Source organism: Oncorhynchus kisutch, linkage group LG17, assembly GCF_002021735.2.
Source record: "Oncorhynchus kisutch isolate 150728-3 linkage group LG17, Okis_V2, whole genome shotgun sequence".
Classification (NCBI taxonomy): domain Eukaryota; kingdom Metazoa; phylum Chordata; class Actinopteri; order Salmoniformes; family Salmonidae; genus Oncorhynchus; species Oncorhynchus kisutch.
In genome coordinates this window covers 24,886,311-24,904,424 of record NC_034190.2, presented here as the reverse complement: position 1 = coordinate 24,904,424, position 18,114 = coordinate 24,886,311, and the positions used below count along the sequence as shown (strand labels likewise).

General features: G+C 42.4%; 1 protein-coding gene across 3 annotated transcripts in view; it reads right to left on the bottom strand.

Moving 5' to 3' along the window:
* The window catches only part of LOC109907374 (thyroid hormone receptor beta), a 159,148-nt gene that overhangs the window by 34,580 nt on the left and 106,454 nt on the right, over window positions 1-18,114 (bottom strand). For all 3 annotated transcript variants that reach the window (XM_031793424.1, XM_031793425.1, XM_031793426.1), the window contains exons 3-5: window positions 16,144-16,200; window positions 14,838-14,905; window positions 14,493-14,546 (exon numbers count right to left, since the gene is read on the bottom strand). In XM_031793424.1, the coding sequence (XP_031649284.1) occupies window positions 14,493-14,546; window positions 14,838-14,844 (61 nt within the window). In that variant the 5' untranslated portion in view covers window positions 14,845-14,905; window positions 16,144-16,200. The remainder of the gene's footprint in view (window positions 1-14,492; window positions 14,547-14,837; window positions 14,906-16,143; window positions 16,201-18,114) is intronic.

The window sequence follows — 18,114 nt, the reverse complement described above, 5'->3', positions numbered from 1 at the left end:
TCTAGCGGTGTCTGAATCCTGGCTTAGGAAGACCACCAAAAATTCTGAAATCTCCATCCCTTACTACAACATTTTCAGACAAGATAGAACGACCAAAGGGGGCGGTGTTGCAATCTACTGCAAAGATAGCCTGCAGAGTTCTGTCCTACTATCCAGGTCTGTACCCAAACAATTTGAACTTCTACTCTTAAAAATCCACCTCTCTAAAAACAAGTCTCTCACCAGTGCCGCCTGCTATAGACCACCCTCTGCCCCCAGCTGTGCTCTGGAAACCGTGAACTGATTGCCCCCCATCTTTCCCATCTATCTTCAGAGCTTGTGCTGCTAGGCGACTAAACTGGAAAATACTTAACACCCCAGCCATCCTACAATCTAAGCTCGATGCCCTCAATCTCACACAAATTATCAATGAACCTACCAGGTACCACCCCAAAGCCGTAAACACGGGCACCCTCATAGATATCATCCTTACCATCTTGCCCTCTAAATACACCTTTGCTGTTTCCAACCAAGATCTCAGCGATCACTGCCTCATGGCCTGCATCCGCAATGGGTCAGCGGTCAAACGACCTCCACTCATCACTGTCAAACGCTCCCTGAAACACTTCAGCGAGCAGGCCTTTCTAATTGACCTGGCCGGGGTATCCTGGAAGGATATTGATCTCATCCCGTCAGTAGAGGATGCCTGGTTATTTTTTTTTAAATGCCTTCCTCACCATCTTAAATAAGCATGCCCCATTCAAAAAATGTAGAACCAGGAACAGATATAGCCCTTGGTTCTCTCCAGACCAGACTGCCCTTAACCAACACAAAAACATCCTATGGCGTTCTGCATTAGCATCGAACAACCTCCGCGATATGCAACTTTTCAGGGAAGCTAGAAACCAATATACACAGGCAGTTAGAAAAGCCAAGGGTAGCTTTTTCAAGCAGAAATGTGCTTCCTGCAACACAAAATCAAAAAAGTTCTGGGACACTGTAAAGTCCATGGAGAATAAGAACACCTCCTCCCAGCTGCCCACTGCACTGAGGACAGGAAACACTGTCACCACCAAAAAATCCACTATAATTGAGAATTTCAATAAGCATTTTTCTACGGCTGGCCATGCTTTCCACCTGGCTACCCCTACCCCGGTCAACAGCACTGCACCCCCCACAGCAACTCGCTCAAGCCTTCCCCATTTCTCCTTCTCCCAAATCCAGTCAGCTGATGTTCTGAAAGAGCTGCAAAATCTGGACCCCTACAAATCAGCCAGGCTAGACAATCTGGACCCTTTCTTTCTAAAAATTATCTGTCAAAATGGTTGCAACCCCTATTACTAGCCTGTTCAACCTCTCTTTCTTGTCGTCTGAGATTCCCAATGATTGGAAAGCAGCTGCGGTCATCCCCCTCTTCAAATGGGGGGACACTCTTGACCCAAACTGCTACAGACCTATATCTATCCTACCCTGCCTTTCTAAGGTCTTCGAAAGCCAAGTCAACAAACAGATTACCGACCATTTCGAATCCCACCATACCTTCTCCGCTATGCAATCTGGTTTCAGAGCTGGTCATTGGTGCACCTCAGCCACACTTAAGGTCCTAAACAATATCTTAACCACCATCGATAAGAAATTCATTGACCGTATTCATTGACCTGGCCAAGGCCTGTCAATCACCACATCCTCACCGGCAGACTCGATAGCCTTGGTTTCTCAAATGATTGCCTCGCCTGGTTCACCAACTACTTCTCTGATAGAGTTCAGTGTGTCAAATCGGAGGGCCTGTTGTCCGGGCCTCTGGCAGTCTCTATGGGGGTGCCACAGGGTTCAATTCTTGGACCGACTCTCTGTATACATCAATGAGGTCGCTCTTGCTGCTGGTGAGTCTCTGATCCACCTCTACGCAGACAACACCATTCTGTATTCTTCTGGTCCTTTTTTGGACACTGTGTTAGCAACCCTCCAGACGAGCTTTACTGCCATACAACTCTCCTTCCGTGGCCTCCAATTGCTCTTAAATACAAGTACAACTAAATGCATGCTCTTCAACCGATCGCTGCCTGCACCTGCCCGCCTGTCCAACATCACTACTCTGGACGGTTCTGACTTAGAATATGTGGACAACTACAAATACCTAGGTGTCTGGTTAGACTGTAAACTCTCCTTCCAGACTCATATCAAACATCTCCAATCCAAAGTTAAATCTAGAATTTGCTTCCTATTTCGCAACAAAGCATCTTTCACTCATGCTGCCAAACATACCCTTGTAAAACTGACCATCCTACCGATCCTCGACTTCGGCGATGTCATTTACAAAATAGCCTCCAATACCCTACTCAATAAATTGGATGCAGTCTATCACAGTGCCATCCATTTTGTCACCAAAGCCCTATATACTACCCACCACTGTGACCTGTACGCTCTCGTTGGCTGGCCCTCACTTCATACTCGTCGCCAAACTCACTGGCTCCAGGTCATCTACAAGACCCTGCTAGGTAAAGTCCCCCCTTATCTCAGCTCGCTGGTCACCATAGCAGCACCCACCTGTAGCACGCGCTCCAGCAGATATATCTCTCTGGTCACCCCCAAAACCAATTCTTCCTTTGGCCACCTCTCCTTCCAGTTCTCTGCTGCCAATGACTGGAACGAACGACAAAAATCTCTGAAACTGGAAACACTTATCTCCCTCACTAGCTTTAAGCACCAGCTGTCAGAGCAGCTCACAGACTACTGCACCTGTACATAGCCCATCTATAAAATTAGCCCAAACAACTACCTCTCCCTCTACTGTATTTATTTATTTATTTTGCTTTTTTGCACCCCATTATTTATATCTCTACTTTGCACATTCTTCCACTGCAAATCTTCCACTGCAAATTCCAGTGTTTTACTTGCTATATGGTATTTACTTCGCCACCATGGCCTTTTTTTGCCTTTTACTTCCTTTATCTCACCTCATTTGCTCACATTGTATATAGACTTATTTTTCTACTGTATTATTGACTGTATGTTTGTTTTACTCCATGTGTAACTCTGTGTTGTTGTATGTGTCGAACTGCTTTGCTTTATCTTGGCCAGGTCGCAATTGTAAATGAGAAATTGTTCTCAACTTGCCTACCTGGTTAAATAAAGGTGACAAATATAAATAAATACAATTATGAGTTATTGTTTGTAGATTGATGAGGAAAATATGTCATTTAATCGATCTTAGAATAAGGCTGTAACGTAACAACATTTTGAAAAGGGGAAAGGTCTGAAAACATTCTGAGGGCACTGTAAATATAGATTAATCATGCCATAAATGCACACATACAGTGGGGCAAAATAAGTATTTAGTCAGCCACCAATTGTGCAAGTTCTCCCACTTAAAAAGATGAGAGAGGCCTGTAATTTTCATCATAGGTAGAACTTATGGGAGAACTTGCACAATTGGTGCTGACTAAATACTTTTTTGCCCCACTGTATATATTTTTTTCCTTCTCTATTTTCAGTACTAGACTAATGGATCCAGAGTTAAATGTGCATATAAGGTGATTCTGAACAATCAATTAATTAATCAATGAAGATGCTGAACAGACGTGTGTTTACAAGACAAAGACGCACTATAATCACCTAACCACAGTGTCCCAAATGGCACCCTATTCCCTTTTTAGTGCACTACTTTTGACCAGAGTACATATAATTTTTGGTTAAACAGTGAACTGTAAAGGGAATAGGGTGCCATTTGGGATGCATCAGTGGATCCTTAAAAAGAACCCTCTAAAAAGATGTATCCACGTGACCAGCCATCCTTTTGTGACCAGTGACACACCAACGGAGTTGGGCTCAGACGACTGTGGCTAAGACTGTAACACGATCAACACATAACAGCTGCTAAAAGTAAGGCCCTTTGAGGCAAATCTGCTCCTAAAGAGGCCCTTGATACCAGTTTAACTTTTTGATGAGGTGAAGTCCTCTGTGGCCCTTAATCTCATTTGTGTTTCTTAGAGGACTCGAGACAGAAAATGTCAAGTGTCTATCAGACACTATAAATCCTGTCAATACTCTGCAATCTGTTCTAGATAAGTGTATTATTCTTAGTTTGGGGTGTTTGTTTCCCTCTTTTTCCATCTGTCTTTTTGTATTGTTATTTGTATATAGTGTTACTATTCTTTAATCTGAGGAGTCGATCGGTGTAGAGCTAGAACTTGTTTTTAACCTGACCTACAACCCAAATATTATCAGAATCACCTTTATTCACTAAGTACATTTACACTGAATTTTACATGGGGATATGGTACTGCTAGCAGTAGACAACATATGGAGACAGAAACAGACAGAGGAATTTACACAAAGTTTACATACATTATATACAAAAAAAGTTAAGTGAACAGAATATAGAAGTGAATTATAGTTTTACACTGAATTGAAACAGACCATAAACACACTTCACACTGATCAACCTGTTTCTTTTGGGATTGCATACTCTCTGGACCAACATTGCCATGTATATAACATAATCATTAATGATATAACTCTTACAGAAATAGAAAAAGAGTCAGGTCTATATTCTGTTGTGTTTGCCTGAGATGTCATCAAACATGAATTCAAATTAAACCAACACTTTTAAACCCAATTATTGATTTGTGGTGGGGGGGAAATTAGACCAAAGCTGTGTACATTAATCACTTTTCACAAATTCAACCAACTTTTAACATTAATGCAACGTTATTATGTTGATAAAGATTATTTTTTTATGTGGAAACTATGTTGACTCAATACATTGTCTCCCCATAATGTTTCAATAGTAATGACTCTAGACAGATCCTTCAGGATTGGCTGATCAAATAAAAGGTTCATTCATTAGTTCCTTTGGTCTACTGGGTTGCACCACCATGAAATTCACATCTTAAACTGGCCCTAAGTAACTGTTACTGAGTATTAACGTTTCAGGGAGCAGAGTTTTTTTGTATCTACTCTTCTGATGACATGATTTACTCTACAAACCCTTCAAAGAGGTGCTTACTACTAAAACTCCAAATACCCAACCAGCCACGGTCATTCAACAATCAAATACGGTATTGTAAAAAGGCATAATTTCAACCTTAGATGCCATGCACACACCATAGATATGCTATTTCTTCATAAGCAGCATAAAATTGCTTTTTCACTAAATTGAAATCTCTCCTGAATTTAAAATAATAAATAAAACAATATATATATATATATATATATATATATATATATATATATCTCACTCGAAACATAAACGCTGATATCTACTCAAAACTCACCCAAAGCATGGGAGCATTTGAGGAGCAAGACTGGTTGCTCCTCTAGACACAGGCATTGCCAGGCTTGAACCGTTAACTGGTCCACAGAGGTGAGGTTCCCGTTTTCCAAAATAAGCATTTTGGCTCATATGCTATTTCCGAGGTCTCATAGAAAGGCCAGTGGATCTATAGGTATGAGTATATACAGTATATCCTCTTGGTGGTAATGCCCCACGGTCCAACCTTGGTTGTCCAGTCCAGTCCATCCAGGTTCTCAGCAACAACATTCCCGGGAGAGTCTTCAACCTCGTTCCTCAGCACCTGTCGATACTGGAAGCCGAAGCAGGCTTGTCCCTAATATATTCCCTCCCTGATCGATCACTTGAGGTCTCAGAGGGTTCAAAGCTGGTCAAGAACAATTTTCAGATGGCAGGCTTCAGTCTTGCAAGGATAGGGCCTGGTTTGACATGTTATCCTGAGCCAGATGTCCCCGTCCAACACCGTGTTACCTGAGAAGGACACCAGGCTAACACCAGGCCCCTGGACAACCTCCCCTCACAAGGCTGGGGTGAACCCAGGCAAACTATTGGAGAGGCCCAATGATTCTCAATTAACACACCAGTGTTCACCCCAAAGTGAGTGAGTCAAAAGTATATTAGGTTTATCACTATACTAGCTCACAGGTGTCAAGGGGGTTAACATCCAATAACAATATTATTTTCCTGGGGGTTTCTGCTTGCTGTTTTGTACCACTAATGACACTTTTATATTTTCTGGTACTAAACTAAACATATATTTATACACTTCCATCAATAGTGCTAGCTAATGTGTTAATTTGAAGTTCCATCGTTTTTCAAAAGTTATCTATAAAGTAATTTGTGCCACAACAGTGCACAGTGCTGCCTGATCATACCTCCTACTACTACTAGATCTACTACTACTATATCTACTACTACATCTACTACTACATCTACTACATCTACTACTACTACATCTACTACTACTAAATCTACTACTACTAAATCATCTACTACTACATCTACTACTATTACTACATCTACTACTACTACATCTACTACTACTACTAAATCTACTACATCTAATACTACTACTACTACTAAATCTACTACTACTACATCTACTACTACTACTCCTACTAAATCTACTACTACTACATCTACTACTAATACACCTACTACTACTACATCCACTACTACTAAATATATTACTATTAAATCTACTACTACTGCTACATCTACTACTACTACTACATCTACTATTACTACTACTACATCTACTACTACTAAATCTACATCTACTACTACATCTAATACTACTACTACTACTACTACATAATCTACTACTACCTCATCTACATCTACTACTACTACTACTTCTACTACTAAATCTACTACTAATACATCTACTACATCTACTACTAATACACCTACCACTACTACACCTACTACTACTAAATATCCTACTACTACATCTACTACATCTACAACTACTACATCTACACCTACCACTACTACTACTACTACTACTACTACTACTACATCTACATCTACTACTACTACTATATCTACTACTACTACATCTACGAGTACTAAATCTACTACATCTACTACTACTAGATCTACTACTACTACTACTACTACACCTACATCTACTACTACTAGATCTACTACTACTACATCTACTACTACTAAATCTACTACTACATCTACATCTACTACTACTACATCTACTACTACTACATCTACTACTACTAGATCAACTACTACTACATATATTACTACTACATCTACTACTACTAAATCTACTACTACTACATCTACATCTACTAGATCTACTACTACTACATCTACTACTACTAAATCTACTACTACAAACACATTCTAATTTGGGTGAACTGTCCCTTACACTGTCCGTGAATGTGTGTTAATACGTGCTAATGATAATCTGACATCTGTACACCAAATGGACAACAAAACAACAGCAGAATGAGCTGACGCAGTTGAATGAGACAACATGAGTCATCACGACCAGCTGGGAAAACTTTAATTTTGGAGATAAATTAATCTGAATCCAGTCTCTTCCTCACCCCCCCCCCCCCCCCCCCCCATTCCCCCTTCTCCTGTTCGTTACTGTTAATCACCTATCAAGATGTACTGTATGAAGAAATGACGCAATTAGTGCCTCTAATGACACCCAATGCACTCATTTGACCAGATCTCCATTGGGCTCTGGTCCTTCACTGTCATTTGGGACGCAGTAAATGACTAAGTGAGGCCTTGACAGAATTATCTGGGGGAAAGATCCGGCATATAAGGACAAAGACGTTAGGGAAAAAGTCTAAATGATAAGCCCTTGAACAACCATGAAGGGTTGGTACTATAACTATACATATATTATAAGTAACATATCATTCTGTGACCACACATGTCAGAGGAGAACAGTAAGGTCACTGTTAACAATATGCCAACGCTTTGTTGTCATGCGTAACAAACCTTCCTCCAAATGAACCGTTCCTCAGAGGGCTACTAACTAACCCTCCGGTGACCGGACTCATCAAATCATACGCATCACAGTCACTCTGATGCCTGAATGGACACACACACACAAATGTCCCTTAAACAGCTCACCAGATCAATATAAAAAGATTCACGTTGTTGACTACTTTGAGCACCTAAACTATCAGAAGTCAATCAGTTATTTTCAAAGGAAGAAGGAGACATGAAGAGACATTGTGCAATCTGTTGGAGGGTTAAGAATTGTAAAAAAAATCTTTATGGAAATGATCAGTGATGTTGCCTTTGTGATAACCAATCAGTGGAAGCTCTAGCTAGCCAACTTTGACACAGTGCTGGATAGGCTTCCACCCAAAGTGCTGTTTTGCATGCTGTTGGGAAGATCATCAGACCAAAACCTCAGAAACTCCAACACCTATACACACTTCATACAGATGATGAAAATGAAATGGCTACAGGCTGGTGTGGAGTAGCTGTCTGCTCAGAACCAGCCTGGCACAGTGAGAAGGGCATGACACACAAACATACACGCACAAACTACTGTCCTGTCCTTAGATGCACTGGTGGCCTGAATGAGGCTGATACTACTGCCGGGCATGACATTTGAATATAAACAAGCAGGCCTAGTGTGTGTGAATGTGTGTGTGTGTGTGTGTGTGTGTGTGTGTGTGTGTGTGTGTGTGTGTGTGTGTGTGTGTGTGTGTGTGTGTGTGTGTGTGTGTGTGTGAGCGTGTGAGAGAGAGAGAGAGAGAGAGAGAGGAGAGAAAGAGGGCGACAGAGAGGAAGGAGAAAGAGATGGAGAGAGAGAAGGAGGAACAGACAGACAGACATTTAGAAGGCTTCAGTTAGAGCTACAGAACAGAGAGACAGACAGACAGACAGAGCCACAGTTGGCATGTTGTGTCCCGCATCCAGCTGGATGTGAGACAGAGAACTGAATTATTCAAAACAGAACCTAAAAATGGAGCACTAAAGGAGGGGAGTGTGTGTATGTGTGTCTATGAACGGTTCCACCAGCCAATACATTACATACACTATATGTTGACTCCTGTAGTTGAACAGCTCCCTTTGCTGCTATAACAGCCTCCACTCTTCTGGGAAGGCTTTCCACTAGATGTTGGAACATTAAAAACGGGGACATTTTCTTTCAGCCACAAGAGCATTAGTGATATCTGGCACTGATGTTGGGTGATTAGGCCTGGCTCGCAGCCGGCGTTCCAATTCATCCCAAAGTTGTTCAATAGGGTTAAGGTCATGGTTCTGTGCAGGCCAGTCATGTTCTTCCACACCCATCTCGACAAACCATTTCTGTATGGATCTCACTTTGTGCACGGGGGCATTGTCATGCTGAAACAGAAAAAGGCTATCCCCAAACTGCCACAAAGTTAGAAGCACAGAATCATATAGAATGTCATTGTATGCCGTAGCATTAAGATTTCCCTACACTGGAACTAAGGGGCCTAGTCCGAACCATGAAAAACAGCCCCATGCCTTTATTCCTCCTCCACCAAACTTTACAGTTGTCACTTTACATTCGGGCAGGTAGCGTTCTCCTGGCATCCGCAGAAATGTGACGAACTGACTTGTTGGAAAGGCGACATCCTATGACGGACATCCTATGACGGTGCCACTGAAAGTCACTGAGCTCTTCAGTACGGGCCATTCTTTGTTTGCATGGCTGTGTGCTCGATTGCATGGCTGTGCTCGATTTTATACACCTGTCAGCAACGGGTGTGGCTGAAATAGCCGAATCCACTCATTTGTAGGTCTAATTATAACCTAACACAGTGGTGCTATGAATCTACTGGTTTACAGGCCACATCAGGCCTGCATGTCACATTATGCAGGCTTGCAAAGTGATGTGTAATTCCTATTAGAATCCAGCCAGAGTTAGGATATCCAACAAGTGGAATTGTTAATCACCTGCAACATGCATTCAGAATGAATGCTAGGGTAGGGAAGATGAGAAACTGAGACTACCTCAATCATCTAAACTTGCAGTAAATGCAATTACTAACAGAACGGATTCATTTAAAAAGTGTATGTCATGTAATATGAATCAACCAAGCAATGTACATGCAAAAACACAGATATTACAGTAAAACAAACAATTCTAAAAAGCTTCCTGCAATAAAGCATGATGGGAAATATTATATATGGTTCTATGTAGAACCACATTTGCCTTAGAATGGGGCTGGAGAGGACGGCTGACGTTTACGTGCTCCTAACCAACAGTGCTATTTTGTTATTGTTTTTGTGTTGTTTGTACAACATATTTAAAAAGTATTTTGTACATAATGTTGCTGCTACCGTCTCTTATGACAGAAAATAAGTTTTGGACATCAGAACAGCGATTACTCCCCACGAACTGGTAGAAGTTTTTCCTTTAACGAGTCAGACGTGAAGTATATTCCTGGCAACAGGCCCAAATCCCCGTCATTTGCCTTCTGAGAATTCATAGGTGAGCCCCACTGCCATCCGTTCTATTGGCAATCATTGGAAAACAAAATCGATTACATTAAATCGGGACATTTAAAACTGTAATATCTTCTGTTTCACCGAGTCGGGGCTGAACGACGACATGAGCATCATACAGCTGGTGGGTTTTACACTGTATCGGCAGGATAGAACAGCAGCCTCTGGTACAGTAAGACAAGGGGTGAGGGTCTATGTATATTTGTAAACAACAGCTGGTGCACAATATCTAAGGAAGTCTCAAGGTTTTGCTCGCCTGAGGTAGAGAATCTCACGATAAGCTGTAGACCACACTATCTACCTAGAGAGTTTTTATCTGTATTTTTCGTAGCTGTCTACATACCACCACAAACTGATGCTGGCACTAAGACCGCACTCAATGAGTTGTATACCGCCATAAGAAAACAGGAAAACACTCATCCAGAGGCGGCGCTCCTAGTGGCCGGGGACTTTAATGCAGGGAAACTTAAATCCGTTTTACCAAATTTCCACCAGCATGCTAAATGTGCAACCTGAGGGAAAAAAAACTCTAGACCTCTTTTACTCCACACACAGAGACGCATACAACGCATACGCGTTGTGAAGAGATCACGACAAAACCTATACTGAAAAGATTGGCCTGGGTCATCAAATCCTCAAAAGGTTCTACAGCTGCACCATCGAGAGCATCTTGACTGGTTGCATCACTGCCTGGTATGGCAACTGCTCGGCCTCCGACCGCAAGGCACTACAGAGGGTAGTGTGTACGGCCCAGTACATCACTGGGGCCAAGCTTCCTGCCATCCAGGACCTCTATACCAGGCGGTGTCAGAGGAAGGCTCAAAACATTTTCAAAGACACCAGCCACCCTAGTCACAGACTGTTCTCTCTGCTACCGCATAGCAAGCGGTACCGGAGCGCCAAGTCTAGGTCAAAGAGGCTTCTAAATAGCTTCTACCCCAAGCCATAAGACTCCTGAACATCTAATCAAATGGCTACCAAGACTATTTGCATTGCCCCCCCCCCCCCTTTTACACTGCTGCAACTCTCTGTTATTATCTATGCATAGTCATTTTAATAACTCTATTTACATGTACATATATATATTACCTCAATTACCTCGACTAACTGGTGCCCCCGCACATTGATTCTGTACTGGTACCCCCTGTATATTTTCTTATTTATTTTCATAGTTTTTTTTACATGTATTTATTTATTCTTGAAGTTTTTAAATGTATTTAAAAGAATTAAACTGCATTGTTGGTTAGAGCTTGTGAGTAAGCATTTCACTGTAAGGTTGTATTCGGCGCATGTGACAAATACCCTTTCTTCCATAAACATTTCTTAGGATGTTAAAGGTTCTAGGTATCTAGTTAGAACCCTTTGCCTCACAAAGCACCCGTCTTCCAAAAAGGGTCGTTCTGATCAAAACAGTTCTTGGTAGAACCCTATCCCTCCACAAATAACCCATTTGGAACCCTTTTTTCTAAGAGTGTAAAATACATTGTGTAGAAGACAGAACCACAGAATTAGACTACTTTACTTCCGAAGTACCCTATACAGTGCCTTGCAAAAGTATTCATCCCCCTTGGCATTTTTCCTATTTTGTTGCATTACAACCTATAATTTAAATATATTTTTTATTTGGATTTCATGTAATTGAAATACACAAAATAGTCCAAATTGGTGAAGTGAAATAAAAAAAATTACTACAAAATTCTACAAAATAAAAAACGTAAAAGTGGTGTGCATATGTATTCACCCCCTTTGGTATCAAGACCCAAAATAAGATCTGGTGCAACCAATTACCTTCAGAAATTGCTGCAAACGGTGGGTTAGAGCGTTGGGCTAGTATCCAAAAGGTTGCACGTTCGAATCCCCGAGCTGACAAGGTACAAATCTGTCATTCTGCCTCTGAACAAGGCAGTTAACCCACTGTTCCTAGGCCGTCATTGAAAATAAGAATTTGTTCTTAACTGACTTGCCTAGTTAAATTTTTTTTTTTTTTTTTAAATGAACATTTAAACAAATCATTACTTTGGGGGGGTGAATATCTATGTACGCCCAAGTTTTCTGTTTTTGTTTTTTGGTTTGTTTGTTTGACAAATGTTGCATGTTGTGTAAATCGAATGATACAAACCCCTCAAAATCTATTTTAATTCCAGGTTGTAAAGGCAACAAAATAGGAAAAATGCCAAGGGGGTGAATACTTTCGCAAGCCACTGTTTGTTACCAGTAGCAAAATTTGTGACACGTGAATGTCTTTGACCTCATCAAGCACACTGATCCTCTGCCAGGTAACACTAACACACATATAACCTGTATGGCACATGTAAGGCTCTGACTAAGGCCTTGAGGCTACAACATTGGCACAAAAAAAAATGCATTTGTGATACTTTGCAAGCACAGGGTGCGGAGGAGCTTCTCCTCTTTAAACAGCGACAGAGAGGACCCAACCAAACCCTGTCGGTTTCCATATTCAGCCTGGACATCCAGATGTGAATAAAACACAGACACAAAGAGTAGCCAGCTGGTATGACATGACGCTATCTCCCTCAGACATGACTATTTACTTCAGATCTCTGTCAGTAAGGCCAGTGGACACACACAGCTTTCCGAGAATGAAAGGGAAGATCAGGGTGTATCTGACACGGGGAAAGGATTGAATAATTGGATCTCTAATTCATATGTGATTTGCTACAAAGAGGTTTAGAATATCCCTGAAGTTCTGCCTGTTCCTTCTACCTTAATTGTATGAAATATACATTTGTTGGCCCATTAGATAATATGGAGTTCAAAAGGGTCAGATACCTGTCGATGGTACATGTAATTCTCCAACGATAAACGATATTCTGAGTGCAGTGTTTCTTCACTCTGTTGCTCGACTACCCCCAATGTAAGACGTTGTCCCCCCTTAAGGCGTCTGCATGCTTCCCATCCGAAGCAGTTTGGAAGAGTTTGTGCATATATTATGATGACATTTTGTGGAGTTTTTTTTTTATTTTGGACTTCAGTAAGGGTTTTGTTGGCAGTTCGGACACACAACTTTTTTTCCAGAGGCCAGTCAAAGTCTCGCCCCTTCGTCCGTAACTGGTCAACTGTAGAGATTTTTCAATAAAGTCTTTGTTGTCATTCAATGAGAGATGACTCATTTTCATGCAAACTGCACATAGATATAAAACTGCACAACTAAGATCTCCTTAGCAAAAACAGGAACATTTATGACAGATTTCTCAAGCGATTTCAGATAAATTTTAAGAAACATAATCTCAAAATGGTCAAACGGTACTAGAGCTGCTTTTTCTTGTTTTTCCAGCGAAGGTATTTTAAGGGAGTATGTGAGCAAACTCGTTTGGTTCGCCTAGCCAACTTCGGCTCGCCGCCAGCCGAACTGAAGCAGGCTGACAACTTTAGCCCCATCACAAACAAATGCATAATGTGGAGGATACCAGATGCCTGAGACAAGAAACACTACTTTAGTGTAACCCCACAAACCAGACAGACAGCTTACAATAAAGAAGAATGAAGATGAGGAATAGTTGAGTGGGAGGAATAGAACTGTACCATGTAGATACTGTAGATAGACAGATATAATAGTTGAGTGGGAGGTATAGAACTGTACTATGTAGATACTGTAGATAGACATATATAATAGTATAGAACTGTACCATGTAGATACTGTAGATAGACAGATATAATAGTTGAGTGGGAGGAATAGAACTGTACCATGTAGATACTGTAGATAGACATATATAATAGTTGAGTGGGAGGTATAGAACTGTACCATGTAGATACTGTAGATAGACATATATAATAGTTGAGAGGGAGGAATAGAACTGTACCATGTAGATACTGTAGATAGACATATATAATAGTTGAGTGGGAGGAATAGAACTGTACCATGTAGATACTGTAGATAGACATATATAATAGTATAGAACTGTACCATGTAGATACTGTAGATAGACATATATAATAGTTGAGTGGGAGGAATAGAACTGTACCATGTAGATACTGTAGATAGACAGATATAATAGTTGAGTGGGAGGAATAGAACTGTACCATGTAGATACTGTAGATAGACATATATAATAGTATAGAACTGTACCATGTAGATACTGTAGATAGACAGATATAATAGTTGAGTGGGAGGAATAGAACTGTACCATGTAGATACTGTAGATAGACAGATATAATAGTATAGAACTGTACCATGTAGATACTGTAGATAGACAGATATACTAGTTGAGTGGGATGAATAGAACTGTACCATTTTGCATGGCCTCATGTTTCCAGCGGGGGGTGGTGCATTTGTCTCCTTGCTCTAGAAACAAGAAGCATAAAGTATTTAGAAACAGATACAGATGCAGTCTCTTTTTGTGAGGTCACAGCACAACACAGATGGCCACACTCGTCTGGGTCAAAAGACCTGATGAGGATAAAAAGAAACAAATGTTCTTCAATTGAATGAGGTAAATAAAAAAATCCCCCAGGGATTTTGACCCAGGCAAGTGCAGCATTCTGTTCTGTGCTGTGACATGCGCCCCCCAAAAAGACTGTTCCTGTAGAGATGAAATAGGAATTTGAATACTTCAATGTATTTTAAAGGTGTTACCTGACATGCTGCTGGGCTTCAGGGACTAGACACCATTCTCATACCCTCCCCTGCCTTCTGATACTGGGCTGGAGGGAGATAGAGCTGGAGGTTACTGGGCTGGAGGGTGATAGAGCTGGAGGATAATGGGCTAGAGGGCGATAGAGCTGGAGGTTACTGGGCTGGAGGGAGATAGAGCTGGAGGTTACTGGGCTGGAGGGGGATAGAGCTGGAGGATAATGGGCTGGAGGTAGATAGAGCTGGAGATTACTGGGCTGGAGGGGGATAGAGCTGGAGGATACTGGGCTGGAGGGAGATAGAGCTGGAGGATACTGGGCTGGAGGGGGATAGAGCTGGAGGATACTGGGCTGGAGGGCGATAGAGCTGGAGGTTGCTGGGCTGGAGGGGATAGAGCTGGATGATACTGAGCTGGAGGGGGATAGAGCTGGATGATACTGGGCTGGAGGGGGATAGAGCTGGAGGATAATGGGCTGGAGGGAGATAGAGCTGGAGATTACTGGGCTGGAGGGGGATAGAGCTGGAGGATACTGGGCTGGAGGGGGATAGAGCTGGAGGATAATGGGCTGGAGAGGGATAGAGCTGGAGGATACTGGGCTAGAGGGCAATAGAGCTGGAGGTTACTGGGCTGGAGGAGGATAGAGCTGGAGGTTACTAGGCTGGAGAGGGATAGAGCTGGAGGTTACTGGGCTAGAGGGAGATATACTGGGCTGGAGGTTACTGGGCTGGAGGGAGATAGAGCTGGAGGTTACTGGGCTAGAGGGCAATAGAGCTGGAGATTACTGGGCTGGAGGGAGATAGAGCTGGAGGTTACTGGGCTGGAGGGAGATAGAGCTGGAGGTTACTGGGCTGGAGAGGGATAGAGCTGGAGATTACTGGGCTAGAGGGAGATATACTGGGCTGGAGGTTACTGGGCTGGAGGGAGATAGAGCTGGAGGTTACTGGGCTGGAGGGAGATAGAGCTGGAGCTTACTGGGCTGGAGGGAGATAGAGCTTGATAGAGCTTTTTTATTTACAATGACGGCCTAGGAACAGTGTAGGAACAGTGGGTTAACTGCCTTGCTCAGGGGCAGAACGACAGATTTTTACCTTGTCAGCTTGGGGATTCGATATAGAAACTTTTCAGTTAGTGGCCCACTGCTCTAACCACTAGGCTACCTGCTACATGGAAAACTCATAGATAACTCATACCTCTCTAGCTCTCTGTATTCCCATTCAGTTTCTATGAGCTCAGTATGACACTGTTGACAATACAGAAGGTACTCAGAACCATATATAGATGTGTGACTCTGTTGGCAGCTATTCTCACCTGTGTGCAGAGTGTCAGAATCCCCCACGGTGATGCGTCAGCTTACACCATTGGAGCCTGGAAGACACATACAAAGGATTTTGTTAGATTGTTAGATTTGCTGAATCTATGTCTCCTATGCCAAATGTCCCCTAGACATGACTCGGCTGCCCACAGCAACACCTAGTGGACATGGATGTAAGTGCAACCCTCTGAAACCACACACACACACACACACACACACACACACACACACACACACACACACACACACACACACACACACACACACACACACACACACACACACACACACACACACACACACACACACACACACACACACACACACACAGGGATTTAATGCCTTAACAGGGAGATCAACATGCAACAGAGAAAGAAAGAGAGACTGTGACATACTGTATGTGAAGATGTAGCCTATGATCCCATACTGTGTACATACAGTGCATGATAGAAGACTTCGCTAGAGCACATAACGATAAGGTCATGGCCAGTTCTATTGTATGTAGACTAGTATGGAAGTAGACTAGATGTGTGTGTGTGTGTGTGTGTGTGTTGGGGGAGTGTTAGAGCAGCACAGTCAAGAAGTGGAGTGTCCACATTCCAGGAAGAATTGTCATTTTATAATATGAAGCCACATCTCAGAATCAGAGAGCTGCAATGACAACACAGAAACACAGACACACACACACATTCTTACACACCACAGAAGGTGGTTCAGGTTAACCATATAACATACTAGTGCTCTATTGATTCACTATATTTCAAACATCTGTCTAGTCCAGCCTCTCTGTCTCTGTCTCTCTCTCGCCTTAGTACTGGGATTGAACACGCAACCCTCAGAGCAGGAGCTCACAGCTTACGTCTCTCCACCATCCCTGTCCACAACGCCCTAGCAAACCGCAAGCTTACTGGCGAAGGATCTCCCAACGTCCTAAGTCCTGTCGAATTTCACAGTGTCTCTAGAGCGACCTGGCTGGTGTGTGTGTGTCAATATGTATGTGTCAGTGCATTCGGAAAAGTATTCAGACCCCTTTCCTTCTGCCACATTATGTTACGTTACAGTCGTATTCTAAAATGGATTACAAGATTTTTCCCCCTCATCAATCTGCACACAATACCCCATAATGACGTCACAATACCCCATAATGACATCACAATACCCCATAATGACAGAAATACCTTATTTACATACGTTTTCAGACCTGATTTGATATGTTTGGAAAGGCACACACCTGTCTATATAAGGTCCCACAGTTGACAGTGTATGTCAGAGTAAAAACCAAGCCATGAGGTCAAAGGAATTGTCCGCAGAGCTCCCGAGACAGGATTATATCAAGGCACAGATCTGGGGAAGAGTACCAAAAAATTTCTGCAGCATTGAAGGTCCCCAAGAACACACTGGCCTCCATCATTATTAAATGGAAGACGTTTGGAACCACCAAGCTGTCAGTCTGGCCAAACTGAGCAATCGGGGAGAAGGACCTTTGTCAGGGAGGTTACCAAGAACCCGATGATCACTCTCATAGAGCTCCAGAGTTCCTCTGTGGAGATGGGAGAACCTTCCAGAAGGACAACCATCTCTGCAGCACTCCATCGATCAGGCCTTTATGGTAGAGTGGCCAGACAGAAGCCACTTCTCAGTAAAAGGCACATGACAGCTTGCTTGGAATTTGCCAAAAAGCACCTAAAGGACTCCCAGACCATGAGAAACAAAATTCTCTGGGGATGTTTTTCAGCAGCAGGGACTGGGAGACTAGTCCCTGCTGGGGGACTAGTCAGGATCGAGGGAAAGATGAACAGAGCAAAGTAAAGAAAGATCCTTGATGAAAACCTGCTCCAGAGCACACAGGACCTCAAACTGGGGTGAAGGTTCACCTTCCAACAGAACAACGACCCTAAGTACACAGCCAAGACAATGCAGGAGTGGCTTCGGGTGTATATGTATGTATGTATGTATGTGTGTGTGTG